General features: G+C 36.9%; 2 protein-coding genes across 2 annotated transcripts; one reads left to right on the top strand and one right to left on the bottom strand.

Annotated features, from left to right (window-relative positions):
• Positions 1 to 2,311: 2,311 nt before the first annotated feature.
• On the top strand, positions 2,312 to 10,330 carry LOC129249425 (epidermal growth factor-like protein). Its single transcript, XM_054889236.1, has 3 exons — positions 2,312 to 2,968; positions 9,313 to 9,849; positions 9,948 to 10,330. The coding sequence occupies exons 1-3, from the start codon at positions 2,454 to 2,456 to the stop codon at positions 10,255 to 10,257; spliced, it is 1,362 nt and encodes a 453-aa protein (XP_054745211.1). The 5' UTR covers positions 2,312 to 2,453; the 3' UTR covers positions 10,258 to 10,330.
• LOC129249431 (epidermal growth factor-like protein) lies at positions 10,321 to 13,916 on the bottom strand. The gene is made up of 4 exons (XM_054889241.1): positions 13,626 to 13,916; positions 12,988 to 13,548; positions 12,729 to 12,926; positions 10,321 to 10,627 (listed from the first exon to the last, which is right to left on the bottom strand). The coding sequence occupies exons 1-4, from the start codon at positions 13,802 to 13,804 to the stop codon at positions 10,357 to 10,359; spliced, it is 1,209 nt and encodes a 402-aa protein (XP_054745216.1). The 5' UTR covers positions 13,805 to 13,916; the 3' UTR covers positions 10,321 to 10,356.
• Positions 13,917 to 15,902: the final 1,986 nt, after the last annotated feature.

The raw sequence follows: 15,902 nt of genomic DNA, 5'->3' as shown, positions 1-15,902 counted from the left end.
TCGTCTTCCAAGCCAAAATCACCACTTTTAAAGCGTGCAAACCACTTCTGGCACGTTCGCTCAGCTAGAGCATGCTCACCATAAACTTCCACCAAGATACGATGACTTTCGGCTGCTTTTTGCTTCATATTAAAATAATGAAGAAGAATTCCCCGCAAAAACACATTATTTGGCACGAAATTCGACATTTTCAAGTGTGGTAAAAATATTGTTGTTTACGCTTCAAATAAAAAACTTATACTGACGTTTGTGCCTTACGACAGGAGCTCTCCAATGAATGTTTGGAAATGTGGATCGATGGAATAATAATCAAGTTACGCCATCTGTTGTAAAACCGCACGAACTTATTCATAGTCCTATTATTTTGCTTAAAAAACCCATATTTTAAATAATAACATAATCCCAGAATTAGGTTCATATAGATTAGAAGTGAATAAAGAAAAAATTTCAAAAAATTTTAGAACGATTGGTCCATAACTTTTTAAGCTAGAATGCCCACCAGTTGAAAAAAAGTAGTTTCGAAAAAAACGTGCTCACTTAAGTGCTTATAGAATTGGGGATAATGCGAATTTCGCTTTAAAATTTTTACCACATATTCTTGAGTAGTTATACTAACGATTTTTTGATCGATTTAAACCGGTTTCTCCGCTTAAATGCCAGCCTAAATGAGCCAGTTTGAATATGCTTTTTCCAGCCATAGTTGTATACTTCAAATTGAATTATGTATTTGTTATTTTAGCCATTTCTCTTTTGTATTTGGCCACCACGGCTAGCGCTATATAATCTGCAGATCCAATAAGCCTCGCCCCTTAGGTAACCGCAGTCGAAGTGCACCATCATACATAGAGTTTCAGAGCATCCCTGCAGTACTTCTCCAGAGATTTTATGTTCTCTACCTGCAACTACTGTGTCCTACAATAATGTTCTACTACTAGCACTCGTCCTTATTTGCATATCCGCAACTGTATCCACAATGTAGATGTGCTTAAAACAATATGCCCAACTTAGGGTTAACGAGATAAGAGTTAAAGAACGTATTAACAACAACAAATATATATATTATATATTAAACAATAATAATAACAATGAGAACATATTGTGCTCGGTAATTGTTGTTGGTCAATAATGGAAATCAACAACAAGGCGAGGTTCATACAGAGGCTAAATATGGCAGCAAATGTCTGTGTGCGTGTGTACATCCATATGTACGTGCACTGTACGCGTTGTGGCCAAGACCGGTGTTGAGTCAAATTTCAAAAATGACGTTATCAATATTTCGTAGAAGAATAAGCAAACGCAAAAACAAAAACAAAAACAAAACGCAAACAACTCAGACAGATTTACAGCCTCATAAAATATATTAGTAATGCTGAGTGATTGCGCACCTGACAAGAGCGAGATGTGAGAAGAATTCTCCTACACCCAAAGCGAGTATTGAATTGAAAGCGAAAATTTGGAAGAGAAAATGCAACAAAGTGTCAATAGTAAAAATGGTATTATTTGCAATAAAAATATTATTATTATTAATGTTATTATGACTATTATACTATAATTCCATAAACATTGTTATTTCACAAAAAGAAAAATAAGGTAAGAACTTCGATTGCAAAACAAAAAGAAACAAAACGGGAATCAAGCGACGAGTGATTTCACCTAATACATACTTCCAGCTTCTGATGTTTCTTTCGATAGATGTAAGCTCATTAAAGAATTTTCTCGTCTCATCACTGACAGTGCGACGACAGGTATTTCTCGGCCTGCTCCTTCCTCGTTTGTTTTGGGGATTCTAATATAGCGCAGCATGCGGAATCCAACAACATTGCGACAGCTTTAGAAAAAACGTCGTCTATTATTTGATGTTCATGCACGGATATTCGAATCTACGCACTCTCGAATGGTAGTCACGCACCAACTCATTTGGCTATGGCGGCCGCCACACATTAGACAATTTATTAATTACTTAAAATTTGTATTAAAATCATAGAACATCTGTTTTTTAATATTTACGAAAAACTCAAATTTCAAGGAGTTGAAGTCATCGCTTAAATGTTTTTAATGCATTTTGTATGTTTGTTTTTTTGTGGTCTTACATAACAAAAACATTAATCGCAAATTTTATATACTTTGTATAGAAAATGAAAATAATAAAAAATAATAAAAAGTAATTAAACTCATATTCATCAGTGTGTGAGTGAATTTGATATTCGCAACTAAGCTCAGAAGCAGAAATATTCCGTAGGCGCATGCAAGCAAATCTTTTCAAACAGGCGATTTAAATATTTCTGCACTACTCAAATAATTTTGCGGCGATTCAAAGCTCAGTTGAAGCATAGCTTTTGCCACCGACAGACGTGTCTTGTTCGAATAAGTACCCAGTAATAACAAAAAAAAAAACGAAGAAAACATTTTAAAAACCACAAACAAAGTGACCTCATCACCAACTATCACATCCAATGCATCCGCTTGGCGTTTTTTCAAGCGCTCTGCTGCTACTGGCAGTCGGTGCACAGGCGCAAATCAAAACATCTGGCATCAAGACGCATTACCCGGTCGCCCCGAATTCGGGTAATTTAATATATAATGAACACAACTACACCGCACAATACAATCGCAGCTTTGTGCCAGCGGACACCTATCAGGGTGGCAATGTGGGTGTTTATAGTGTGAATACCGCGGATCAAAACAGTTCAACGAATTTGGCCGGCGGCAGTCATTTGGCTAGCGGCAGTCATTTAGCTGCCGGCGAGGAGTACCACTACTATGGCGCTGGCGGTAGCAGCAGCAGCATCAACAGTGGCAGCAGTTATGAATATGGCAGTCAGGGGTATGGCAGTCAAGGGTATGGCAGTGGTGGTTATGCCCAACAACGCGTACCTACCCGTGCGCCACAGTTTATGGACGCCACGGCGGAGTTCATCAATAAGACGCGTTCACAAATGGCATCTGGCATTTGTTACACGGAAGTGCCGTAAGTGTTGTAGAAAAGTACTCGTATTTAGAAGAGTTGAGTGAGTGTTGTGAGTGGAAAAGTTATGGGAAATTTTTAAAAATAAATGTTTGGAATTGTTGAGGAAAAATGTCAGTAGGTTATATTTTGAAAATCAACTACTGAGTGATCTGAATACTTGCAGATTAGAATAAGGCTTTAAGAAGTTCTCAGGTCAATTCACTTATCTTGAGCAGCAGTTAGCATATTTTAAGAATTAATTTCAGCGGGGTTATAAAATAAAACAAAGTTCTGAACAATGGTCTTTATTCTGATTATACAATATATGCCACGAACTATAAAAAACTCTCGAAGGCCCAGTAGGGTGACCCAAAACAAACAAAAAGCAGCCTTTTTTCTTAATGCTGTCCTGCTGTTTTTTTTATGTTCAAAAAAAAAGAGACTATTTTTTAATATTTACACGTGCCATAAAATACATTTTACTTTTTTTTAAATTTTCTCGTATTATTATAGGTATTATATACCGTGTCGTGAAAGTTACCATTGAAATCCTATGGGCAAAACAGCAATTTTCCGTAAATTTAATAAAGTTATACCTTATCCTTAGTAACAATAGGATGCCCAAACAGTTTTTGATATATACTCTGAAAGAACTACGAAACTACAAAAAAGGTCAACAATTAATATGTAAATCTTCTATCTTAATTTCTTTTTTATTGAACAAAGCATGAGGCATAACTTTTTGAACATTTGTTAAGGGAGGAGATTAAATAGCATCGCTTTGAAATAATTGTATGCCAACTTTAAGGAAAAGTGCAGTTTTCTCAGCCGAATTCAGTGGTTCGTGACGCTGGCGAATGTAAATATCTTTGTACGTATCTTTCTTTGGACATACATAAAACAAGTTCCCTAAGCAAAGGAAGCATTAAGGGAAAAATATTCTTTTTTAGGCCTCCTAAAGTAGATTTACAAGATGGCGCAAAATTAATCATCCAATTTTGGTTTTTTGATTGAATGATTTTGAACAGTGAAAATCTTTATTTTGACCTTTACGCACTTCATTGCGTGCCTGTTTGTATACTACAGGTGTCTAGTTCACAAGTGTCAATTACGACTGATGTACAGCGCCATTCGCAAAAATTATAATATGCAAATTTTGCTGTTTGTTCCCCGACAGGTCAAACGCCAGTTATGACTGCTTTGACTTTGCTAATTTTGCATTTTCATCTACAATCTGCGATTCGGTGGTATTTTAGGGAAATTGTACTCTTGACTGCATCTAATGGTGTGAATACCGATTCTGCAAGAGCGTTACTCATGGCAGATCCCCTTCTTGCCACTTTATCTGATTTTTCGTCACCTTGAATGTTCCGATGTCCCGGGTCCCAGATTAAGGTAACTTTATGGTTTTCGGTCAAGGTGGTAAGGCTAGTCCTGCTTTGTTCCACCAGCTTAGATGTTGTTGTAGCTGAATCCCGTGCATGGATTGCAGCTTGGCTATTCGAAAGAATAGCGATATTGCCCTTAAAAGAGAAGCCTGCGATTAGTAGCCTACAACTTTCTCCAATCGCCAGAACTTCCGCCTGGAAAGCACTGAAGGGATTATGAAGACGCAAACGTTTTCCAATTTTAAGTATATGAGAAAATATACCTGCCCAACACCACAATCCATTTTAGAGCCATTTGTATGGATTGTAATGTCGAAGTTGTTAAGTGAGATTCTTTTACTTCATTCCCACTGAGATGGCAAGAGAGTGGCGAAATTACTGTTAAATGTTACCGTCGGGGCGATGTTATCAGTCCACTCCAAGGTGTACTGAGTTTGTCGCAATAATAGACTGACATGACCATAAGTTTTTTCTTTCCAGAGACCCGCTTCATTTAAATTATATTTCTAAATGCCCAGCACCTAAAGATTGCCAAAAAAAAAAAAAAAATTCCGATAGGGTGATTAATTTTGCGCCACCTTGTAATAAACATATTTTTTTCGCCGAAAACAATTTGCTTGCTTTTTTGTATGATTTACGGTGTTTACAAGTTATTGAATCTTCTATTAAGGGGGTATTCTGGTCTAGACGCCTTAATTTTAGGTATTTTTAAAACTAATATAAGATAAAAAAATTAAAAACATTTTTACTATCCATTTTTTTATAGTTTTTATTAATATTGGAAAAGTATAAAAAAAATTAATAAAAAAAAATAAAAAATTCGTGGAATTACAGGCCGGCGGAGTGGGGGCTACATAAAAAACGGTGCTCCATGGGTGACATGATTCCAACCCTTGTAGTGATCTAAAACAAACAAATTAAAAACATTCTTCATTAGTTAGGATGTCGCTATCGGATTACGCCAAATCAATGAAAACATAATTCACAAAATGGCGACAACTTGAAAAAAAACCTTTTTTTACCCTCTTTTTTACCTTTTCAAATTTTTTAAAAATACTTCAAACTTAAATTTTTCAAAATCCGAGGCAAGCGCGATAGACAGATGTATAATAAAAAATTCTTATCAAACTTCACAGCGATCGGTCAAGTAGAACTTGAGATATCATGACGACCATCTCCAAAAAAGAAGTTTTGAGACAATCGCGTTTGAAGTTTGAGCAACAATTCCAATAGAATAACTTAGATCATAATATTTACTACTCACTCTGGATTGATCGGCGATATATTTCCAGGAATATATTATAGAAGTATAAAGTATATATGTATGTATAGAATAAATAAAGGTTGTGTGGGAAAGAACGAGTCCTCAAGTCGTCCGGTAACATCTGTCGTTCATTGTGCGCTCCACTCGGCCGGCATAGACGCCACGTCACAAAATCCGGTGTATCTCCGAAAATAATTCGAATTTTGAAAAATCCGATGAAGGGCATATTTTTGAAGGTCACAAATTTGAAAATATGCAAAAAAAATCGATTTTTTCATATTGATAGACCAGAATACCCCCGTAAATCTTAAACCTCTAGAAAGTAGGAGATCTGTTCGCTCCGCAATTTTTGTATACCTACGTACCTATATAGAGTGATATTGAGTGCTGCACTTCTGGAAAAAATAAATTGTATTTTTCCATGAGAAGAGCTGCGCAATTTCTACCCTTTTTAATGAAGTAATAAAAAATAAGAATCAGAAAATTTGGATAATATTTGGTTCTGCCTGTTTTAAGAACAACATATTTTTCAACTTCTCGCGATAATTTTGTGCCAAATGTTTTTTTGGTAATAAGAAATAAGTAAACAAAAAGTAGTCTGTGAACTCATTTTCTACCACAATCAAAACAATTTTTATTTTAAATAAATAGAATTTAGAAAATCCCATCTGCTCATCTGCTTAGAGAAACGCAAACGCAGGTCTTAATATTTAATGGGTATGCATTGTATTTTTAAAGCTTTAAGTAATATTGAACTGTTGACACCAGCATCCTCATTGTGGTGATAAGACAATCGAAAACTATTTAGAATTTCACTGACATGCTTTGTTTTTTGATTTATATTTTGTTTCATTCCAAATTTCACAGCACAAAAGTACTAAAAGAGAATGTGAACTAATACGATTGAAATTAAATATATGGAAAGTACATTTGTTATATAAAAGAGTGAAATTATATTAGTTTAAAATACTCGTGAGGAAATATTATTTTTACTACAATTGCAATTTTTTCAATTCATATCGATAAATCTCGAAATTCAATACACTAAATTGCGAAATTAATAATTCATTAGCATCACACACTACAGTCTTTAATATATATGTATGTGTGTATGTATGTATGTATGTATGTATGTATGTAGATTTGTACGCAATGATAAATGTATTTAGTCGGCCGGACTTGTTAACTTTATTCATTCAGTCACTTATGCAAACAAGTCACGACGACATTATCTACTTAGTTCCTTCTTTAAATTTATTATGAGACATTTCAATTGAGTCATAGCTTCATCTGTTGAGGAATTTTATAAATGTATTTTTGTTTTTGTTTTGTTTCTTTAGGTTATTACTGGCTTCGCAAAACAGGTTTCTAAAATATGTGTGTGATAAATACTTTTTTATTTACATATTTTACTGTTAGAAAATTTGTATACAAAAAAATCTGTTAGGATTTTAATAAAGGCGTGAGAAATCGACAGCCGTCTTAGGTTTGATACTAATTAAATTTTAATAGTATCGCCCAGTAGTCGGAAATAGACCGCCAGTAATTTTATACAGGGCCATCGAGATAAATCCAGATAAATCGTATAAATATTTACTCAAAAAAATTGTATTAAGTTGGAGAAAAAGAAATCCATTATTTTTGCGTGCAATTTTTGCACAAATGGTTTAAGTCTCTTTCATGCTCAATTTTTAGCTCCTAGGCGATGCTGCGACTACTAATATGCCGGTCAGCTTCGATTATTTCAGTGATTTTATCGACATTTTCGACGACGGGCTTGATTGTGCGAGGTACATCCTTCACATTAATTATGTCTGAACGGAATCGCGCACAAAATTGCGCATAATTAGCTGTTACAGTATCGGCCCCTTAAACAACATTCACAATTTCAGCGGTCTGGCTTGCATTTTCGCCTTTATCAACGAAAAACGGTAAAATTTACCGAATTTTCTCTTTGTTCAGTTCCATTGTAAGCAGTCTGGATGGGCCTCACAACGTAGTGGAACAAACAAAAAACAGCCATCGATTTTTTTTAGTGTGAAATGTTACCTTGACAACGAGCAAAAACTTGAAATTGTTGTGAGTACAATCATCTACCGAGGAAATAATGGATTTCTTTGTTCTTTATAGTTTGCGCCAAATTTCTCCGTGAACGCAATTAAATTTCTGCGTTCGCTTCCACCAATTTTCAAAGCACCTTGGCCACTCAGAGTAACGAACTGTTTATAGGCGTCAACATCTTCTTCAGGCGTTGCAAAACGTTTACCCGCATTTTATTTTTATGTTCGGTAACAAAAAGAAATCATTAAGTGTCAAATGAGAGCTGTAAGGCAGATGACCTATTAGTTCGATCTTTTGAGTGCTCAAAAAAACTCTTGTGTGAGCTGATATGTGAGAGATCTCATTGCCTTGGTGAAGAATGATTCGTCTTCTACGGTTGGTTTTCCTTAATTCTTCGAAAACTTCTGACAAACAAATGGTTGTGTACCCCTCAGAATTGATTGTTTTATGTTTATTTAGTGCTATAGTCGTGGCATGATCAGATTTTCGAAAAAAGGCAGGCGACAAGACAGCATTTCCGTTGAGGTGCTTCTTCCGGGAACAACTTTTGTTGAATTAAGTTTGTCTTGAAACACCCATTGGGGTTTTGTTTCCAGCTCATATCCATAGATCTAAAATTCGTCAGCTATTAGCTATCACAGACGTGCTTTGAACCATCGCAACTGAATTTCTTCAACATTTCTTTACTCCTGTCCTGTTTTGGACAATTGGAAATTATTGGATATCCAAGTCTTCTTGACGACCAATTTTTCATGCAACATAGATTGAAAGCTGATCCAATAATGTCCAAAGATACATATCACGCGATATGTCACATGATGGTCTTGTATTACTCGCGTCAATAGGCGCACAACATCGATTGCTTTTGCTACATCAACCGTTTTTGGACGGCCTTGACGAAATTCATCCTGCAAGGATCGACGACCTTGTTGGAACTCGTTGTATCACCGTTTCACATTGGCTTCAACGCCAAACAAGGAAATAAGTTGATCAATGCACTTCTGTCTCGATAACCCATGTCGAATCGTAGTAAATCATCGCACGAGAATTTTCACAAGTTAATTCTACCTTTTGGGTGATATAAATTTTTCAACTTACTGAAACTTACTTACGTTAAAAGATACCAAACTTTTCGATAAAAATATTTAATTACATCAACTTTCTCGTCACACATTTTTTGGTTCCAAATATGGCTCAACTCCCCCGAAATAGATACTATACGCGCATGTCGTACTGATATATTTTTGCTTTAGTGCGAGCAGCAGGCACTGAGAATCATATGGATGTGGCCTGCAAGCTCTTTTAGGGATGCAATAATTTTGACAAAGGGAAATTGAAAAAAAAAAAAAAAAATTTGCTTTCGGTTTGTTAAAAAGTGCTTCAGAAATACATTGCGTTAGTAATTAGTAAATTTAAGAGCTAAAATATATATGAGAAATTCGCATATATTCTATTATCATTTATGCTATTTCATTAACCTAAATTAATCATTAACCTCCTAAATTTTTTCTTAAACATTTATTTCGGCTTTTCCAAACTCTACATTAAATGAGATATTATTTAAACAGTATTTCATATTTTTATAGGAAACATCTGATTTCCTCATACTGCTAATACTACTAATTCTCAACTATTTTTCCGTTTCTCTGCAGCACCTTATCACTGGTGCGCGACAAAACGATGCTACCAGCTGGCAATGGCACCAGCTCAGACAAGAGCAAAATCCAAATCTGCTGTGAAGGCTATGTACGCAATCCACACGTCTACTCACGCTGCGATCCGATCTGTCTCGACGACTGCCCGAATGGCATTTGCACGGCGCCCAACACCTGCGTCTGTATTCCCGGCCACGTGCGCAATCACGAGGACAAATGCATCTCGACCTGCCCCATCGGTTGCGGCAATGGCGTTTGCGATGCCCAGAATCAATGCCAATGCAAAACAGGCTTCACGCTTGAACCCACCACCCGCCAATATTGCATACCGCACTGTGATAAACCCTGCGAATACGGCAAGTGTGTGGCGCCCAACAAGTGCGATTGTTTCGACGGGTATCGCTTGACGGCTGGTGGAGTGTGTGAGCCAAAATGTGACAACTGTGAGAATGGCCAGTGTACGGCACCTGGTTTGTGCACCTGCAAAAAGGGTTATCTGAAGGTGGGCGGTGTTTGCGAGCCCGTTTGTACACTGTGAGTACCAGCGAGAGGTGAACGCAGAAAACGCTCTCGCTCGTTCTTGTTTGCGCTTATGTAGACTGTTAACTTATATTTATTTATCTGCTTCACAGTGGCTGCGATAAGGGACGTTGCGTTGCACCGGATATCTGTGAATGTTCCAAAGGTTTCGAGCTGGACCGCACCGGCACCAAGTGTGTACCACACTGTGATCAACCCTGCCTTAATGGTGTCTGCGATGGCGCCAACAGCTGCACGTGCAACCCAGGCTATGTGTTGGATCCAATACAGAAGAATATTTGTCAGCCCCACTGTCCGCAAGGCTGCCCCAATGGCTATTGTACCTCACCAAACTTTTGTGTCTGCAAACCGGGTTACCGCAAATCCGGCATCAAGGGACGTCAAACCTGCACGGCTTTCTAGGTTTTTATATGAATTTATTTAAAAATTGTGTTTACGAATTATTCTCAATAAAAAGTATCAACGAATTTATAAATAGGGATTAATAAAAAGATTCAATTTTTATTTTGCTTGTTGCATAAAGTGGAAACTGCCGCCAATCAGTGTCTCAAATTCACGTTTCAGCTGTCGATTAAAATACTCTCTTTGCTGATTGCTATTCAAAAGCTCGTTCAGTTGCGTCGCCTTGATGCATCTATCGATGAAATGCGTCATTTCAATTGGACACACACAGCGCCCATTTCGGTCGCAGAGTCCTGTCCTACAGAGCTGTTTTGTTAGTTTGCAGCCGCATGCGCCCGGTTCCAAGCACTGGCCATATAAGCCGCAGTCCCTGATAAAACATTCAATAGTTAAAAGCGGTATATAAGAAAATCGTTAACGGAATAAAGGTGAATGTGAAAAATCAGTATAGTTTGTTAGGATTAAATATGCCTTTAAAAAGAGTTTAGAAAATAGTTTAAAAAAAAAATGTTTTTAAATAATTAATTTTGTGGAAATACATTTTTTTAGGAAATTATTCTTTAGAAATGTTTTTTTTTGCTAACATATAATATATTTTCTTGTCGACAGCCGCCATAGCCGAATGGGTTGGTGCGTGATTACCGTTCGGAATTCACAGAGAGGTCGTTGGTTCGAATCTCGATGAAAGCAAAATTAATAAAAACATTTTTCTAATAGCGGTCGCCCCTCGGCAGGCAATGGCAAGCCTCCGAGTGCATTTGAAAATGAAAAAGCTCCTCATAAAACACCATTCACCCTTCAGAGTTGGCCTAAACCTCTAGGTTCCTCCATTGTGAAACAACACAAATAGGAAGAAGAGTTCGGCCAAGTCCCTAACAGAAGTGTACGCTCCACTTATATACTTTTTTATTTTATACCAAAATTCTAAGCATTGAGTATTGTACATCTAACATTTTTCAGTTTGCTTCTCATTAAGTCAAAGTAAAAAAGCTTGTTTACATCACCTTAACCCATAAATGATCACAGCAGCAATGAGACTCAATAAAAATCTGCATAAGCTTTTAAGGCATAATTTATAATTTTTTTACTTATTAACGGTTTCACATGTCTGCTGGAATTTGAGTTACTTCGTCTAGAACTCTTTCAAAAACAATTCCTGATTTCCCCCATCAAAGGTATATTTCGCCTTTTCACTAAAATATATTCACTTAAATTGGGAATGTTTATCTAAACATAAAGTTTATATAATTTTAATTGTTTTAAAACAGCCCAATCCAATTGATCGAGCCAATTCCATGTAGTTGCATTTGAAATTTGGTTACTTAAGTGACGAGAGTCGTTTCAAAATCCGTGCAAAGTTAGAGAGATGGCACTACTGGTGCACACCGAGGTTATGTTTAGTTAGTGGCATCTCTTGGAAGAACAAACTCCATGTTTCAGCCAGATCGGTATATTTTTTTGTGTTTGACTTTCGTTTAAATCGAGGAAGTTAAGTGATTTCCTTTTCCATCGGACAACGCACCAGTTTGCGACCCACCAGTTGTGGCCGCGCATCCCCCCTATTCTCCAGACTTGGCTCCCTCGGATCCCCAGGACTACTTTTTGTTAGCCAATTTAAAGAAATGGCTGGCAGGAAAAAGGTTTTATTCAAACTTGAACAAACCGTATTTCGTAAAGTATCAACAAAGTAGAGCAGCGTTGGTCGAAGTGTGTAAACATAAGCGGAGATTATGTCGAAAAATGAAAAAGGTTACCCCAAACAATTGATCCTCGTAATTTGTTTATGATTAAATCCTGCCAAATATTCTAAATCGTCTCTTGAAGTGTCTTCACTTCCAAAATAGTTAAATCATTTGACACGATTTCGCTCATTCTGATTCATTTTTCTAATCGTATTCATCTTTATATTCGTATTTGCGCTCACGGTCCAAGGCGCAATGCCGTCCAAGTCATATGCTCGCTTCACGTTTTGTCATTTGCAGAAAATTCCCGCGCCTCCTTAACTACCTCTTAGTTGATTTGACGCTTCATTTCGCTTTGCTGAAGCAAACTGCGAGTAACTTCATATTTTAGACACAAGTTCTATCACTTGGGCTAATGGCCCAACTTGAAAACCTTCTACAAAAAACAATTTTTTAGTCATCGGTACAATGGGAAGAGGTATTTTCCTCACTTTGCGTGTACTGCAGATTCTCGAAAGGTATGCAGTTCACTTAGGAGGCTTATACAGTCGATTTGCAACCCATGGCCTGATAGACAATTATAGTAGCTAAGAACGTATAATAATACTTGATCTTGGGGCCAGTGGGCAGTTCAGATAAGAAACAAGATCTTCAGTAGGAAAAAAATTAAGTTTTTTGATCTCTCTATAAAACTGCTCTAATCAAAGCTCTTGCTTAGATTCACATATAGATGATATTTGCTCTTCAATTAATTTGTATCACCATTAAAAATCCATTTGATTTACTAACCTGTTACATTTCGGCTCACAATTTGACTCCCTGTACTCATAGCCTTCGAAGCATTTACACACTCCAGATCCCACGCATATACCATCCTGACAGTTGTCGCCACAATCCGGCAAGCAGCTGGTCGTATCTGCATCGTATTTGTAGCCATTGCGACACTGACAATTAGAACGCGATTCACAGAAACCATTTTCGCAGCTTCTACAAAAGAAGCATACGAAGGTCGCTTAAAACCGAAAATTGTTCCCCTAAATTTACTCACATATAGCACTCAGCCTCGCACACATTCCGCATGGGCCGCTTAATGTAACCGTGAAAGCACTCGCACTTATTCGGACCAACACATTTGCCATGCCCACAATCGGGTATGCAAACCGGCTGACAACCCAAGTCCTGTGTCATTTTGTAACCCTCCGCACAAGCGCACTGTCCCGGCGCTATGCAATCCTGATGTGTGCCACAACCATGAGGGCATTGGGCGCGACAAAATTTTCTAGTCTCCAAATCCAAACTGTAACCAGGATCACACAGGCAGGTGCCATTCAAGTAGCAACGTCCATGTTCACAGGCAATCGGACAGGTCTGTACACATTCGCCGCGTTCATTGCGCACGAACTCCGCAAAGCACTCGCATTGATTGGGTGCGTGACAGAAACCATTGCGACAGTTATTTGGTGAGACGGCTGAACAGTCTGGTACGCACTGATCGCTATCGTAACGGGATCGCACGTAACCCTCACAACAGACTTCGATGCGCTGCCAGTGAATGGTGGAGCCATTACCGCGTATAGGAGCATCTGGAGCGGTTTTAAAGAAGCGCGCGCTGTTGCAGAGAGGGAAAGGAAGATCGTTAGTGACTGAGGTAGAATTTATATGATGGAATTGAATGTCATTACTTACGGCACTTCACGCTGGCACTTGTTGCCACTGACACTTGGATCGCTATGCCGGAAGGAGAAGCTGCCGATCTCGTAGTAAATATCGCCAAATAATTGCTCGGTATTCTGGTCCTGAGTAGCAGCGCAGCTAATTGTTGCAAGTACTAACGCGGTGAGTGCACTGGCGGAGCGTAAAGACATGACGAGCAGATATTTTTCAAACTTTTAAGAAGCCAATGTTAAAATATTTACAACAAATTCAAAACGCTGCAGTTCTATTTTAGTTTAAGGAGATCTAATAGATGTTGTTTATTTTGATGCACTGAGCGAAATGTCAAAGCTGTTTGAATAGTGTGAGTGTCAGTCCATCAATTGTCATTAAAGAGAACTCTTATCAGTAATCGAATAGTGTCAGTTTGTGCATCAGTCCTCTAAAATATTAAATACAGAGTGCCGTCTGCAAATAGTTTCAAGCTTTCAGTTCCCGGTGCGTCACATGCTACACATTTTTTTGTGCTAGTAAATAACTTTGTAAAGTGCTGGTTATAATAAAGTCAAGAAAAGTAGTACAATGGACCGGGAAAACGACGTGTCAGTTTTAGTAGAACGTTCCGAAAGAAGCAGAATAAATAAAAGCACATTAAATGTGTTGACCTAATGAATAATTTTTACTGAAGTTAAAAGTCCATGTTTTAGTTTTAACCTTACTATAACTATTTTTTTCTTACTCAAATTTTAATCCAGTTTAATATATCATTTTTGAAGACCAACAATTGCCCCAAAAAAGAACACACTGAGTCCCAAACAGGTGACGAGAGTATAAAAAGTTATTCTTTAATCTCAAGACAATTTAAAGAAGCAAAGAAGAAGAACACCAATTTTTTAATAGACAAGTATAAATTTTTCTTATCCGTTAAATTTTAATCAAAAAAAGGTGGTGCCAAAATTTCTTTGAGTGAGTATTTTCTCTGTAAACATCGAAAAAAGTGACCACTTAGTAAATCATTGTGTTTGTTTTTGTCATTATTTAAAAAAAAGTTAACGTGTAAATAAAACTTTAATGCAATTAAAGGTTATTTCTAACAAAATTTTGTAGAAAAAATTATATAAATAAAAATTATAAAAATAAATAAAATTCTGTAGAAAAAATTATGTAAATAAATTTTTTTCAATTTCTTATTATATTTAGCTACCATCAAATTTACAAGGAACTAAATTAAAAAAAAATAAAATATCAACTCAATTTGGATCTAGGATCTGATCACTAAGGTCAGCCTGGAGCCTAAGCACACCCTTTGGCTTTCGTTTTGAGGCAAACCTTTTCAAGTCTTCTGCATATAAAAGGAGTCTGGCAAATGAAAAGCACCTATGATACTTATACCATTAATAAATAGGACGAAAAGTGAGAGACCCGAAACATTACCTTGCGGCACTGAGGGGGGCAAAAGATTCACCCTCAATTGTAACAAGACAACTAGTTTCACTTAGATAAGATTTTAACCACAGAAGCAAAGCCAAGTGAAAGCCAAGAGAGCCTAGTTTACACAAAAGAATTCTATGAGGCACAGTGTCGAAGGCTGTGGAGAAATCAGTGTAGATACAATCAACGTGAAGTCCAGATGTAATTCATGCAATACAATATTCACTGATTGGAAACAGTGGACCTATCTATTAGAAAGCCATGTTGGTTGGAAGAAATTAGACATTTCGTAGCTGAGTATAATTTTCCTTTCTTTCCTTCTTCTGTTTGTTAGAATATTACAGATTGCATAGAAATATTGAAAGTAAAAGAGTCACAGAATAGAAACGTGTCATAGATTTATAAACGAATGTAGCAAAATCTAATTCGGGTACATTGGAACCGGCCGATAGACCGAGGGTTAAGGTCAAGGTCATTCATGCCGCGAATTGTGCTAAAAGGCATATCCCTATATGTATGTATGTGTACCAAATTTACTCTGTTTGACCGTACATACAGGCATACGTATTTCGAATCTTTGCTACACACACAACCACAATTTTACGAATAAAAACCTTCCAACAGCCATGCATACGTGAGCGATAAAAAATTCGCAGGCATTGCAAAGCAAAAATGACCGCAAACTTTTACTTACGATGCAACAAAAAATATTTACAGCAATTCAAAGTAAATTCCAAAAACAAAAAAATGTATTAGAATCCATTATCACCATTGGTCTTTTTATTTTATGATTAAAAAATTTATAAAAATATATATTTCTACTTTGCAATGTCAAATGGACCACACATTTCCACCAACGATCCTACTTCGGCTGTTACT

Source organism: Anastrepha obliqua, chromosome 5 (genome assembly GCF_027943255.1).
Source record: "Anastrepha obliqua isolate idAnaObli1 chromosome 5, idAnaObli1_1.0, whole genome shotgun sequence".
Taxonomy (NCBI): domain Eukaryota; kingdom Metazoa; phylum Arthropoda; class Insecta; order Diptera; family Tephritidae; genus Anastrepha; species Anastrepha obliqua.
This window is presented reverse-complemented; position numbering and strand designations above follow the sequence as displayed.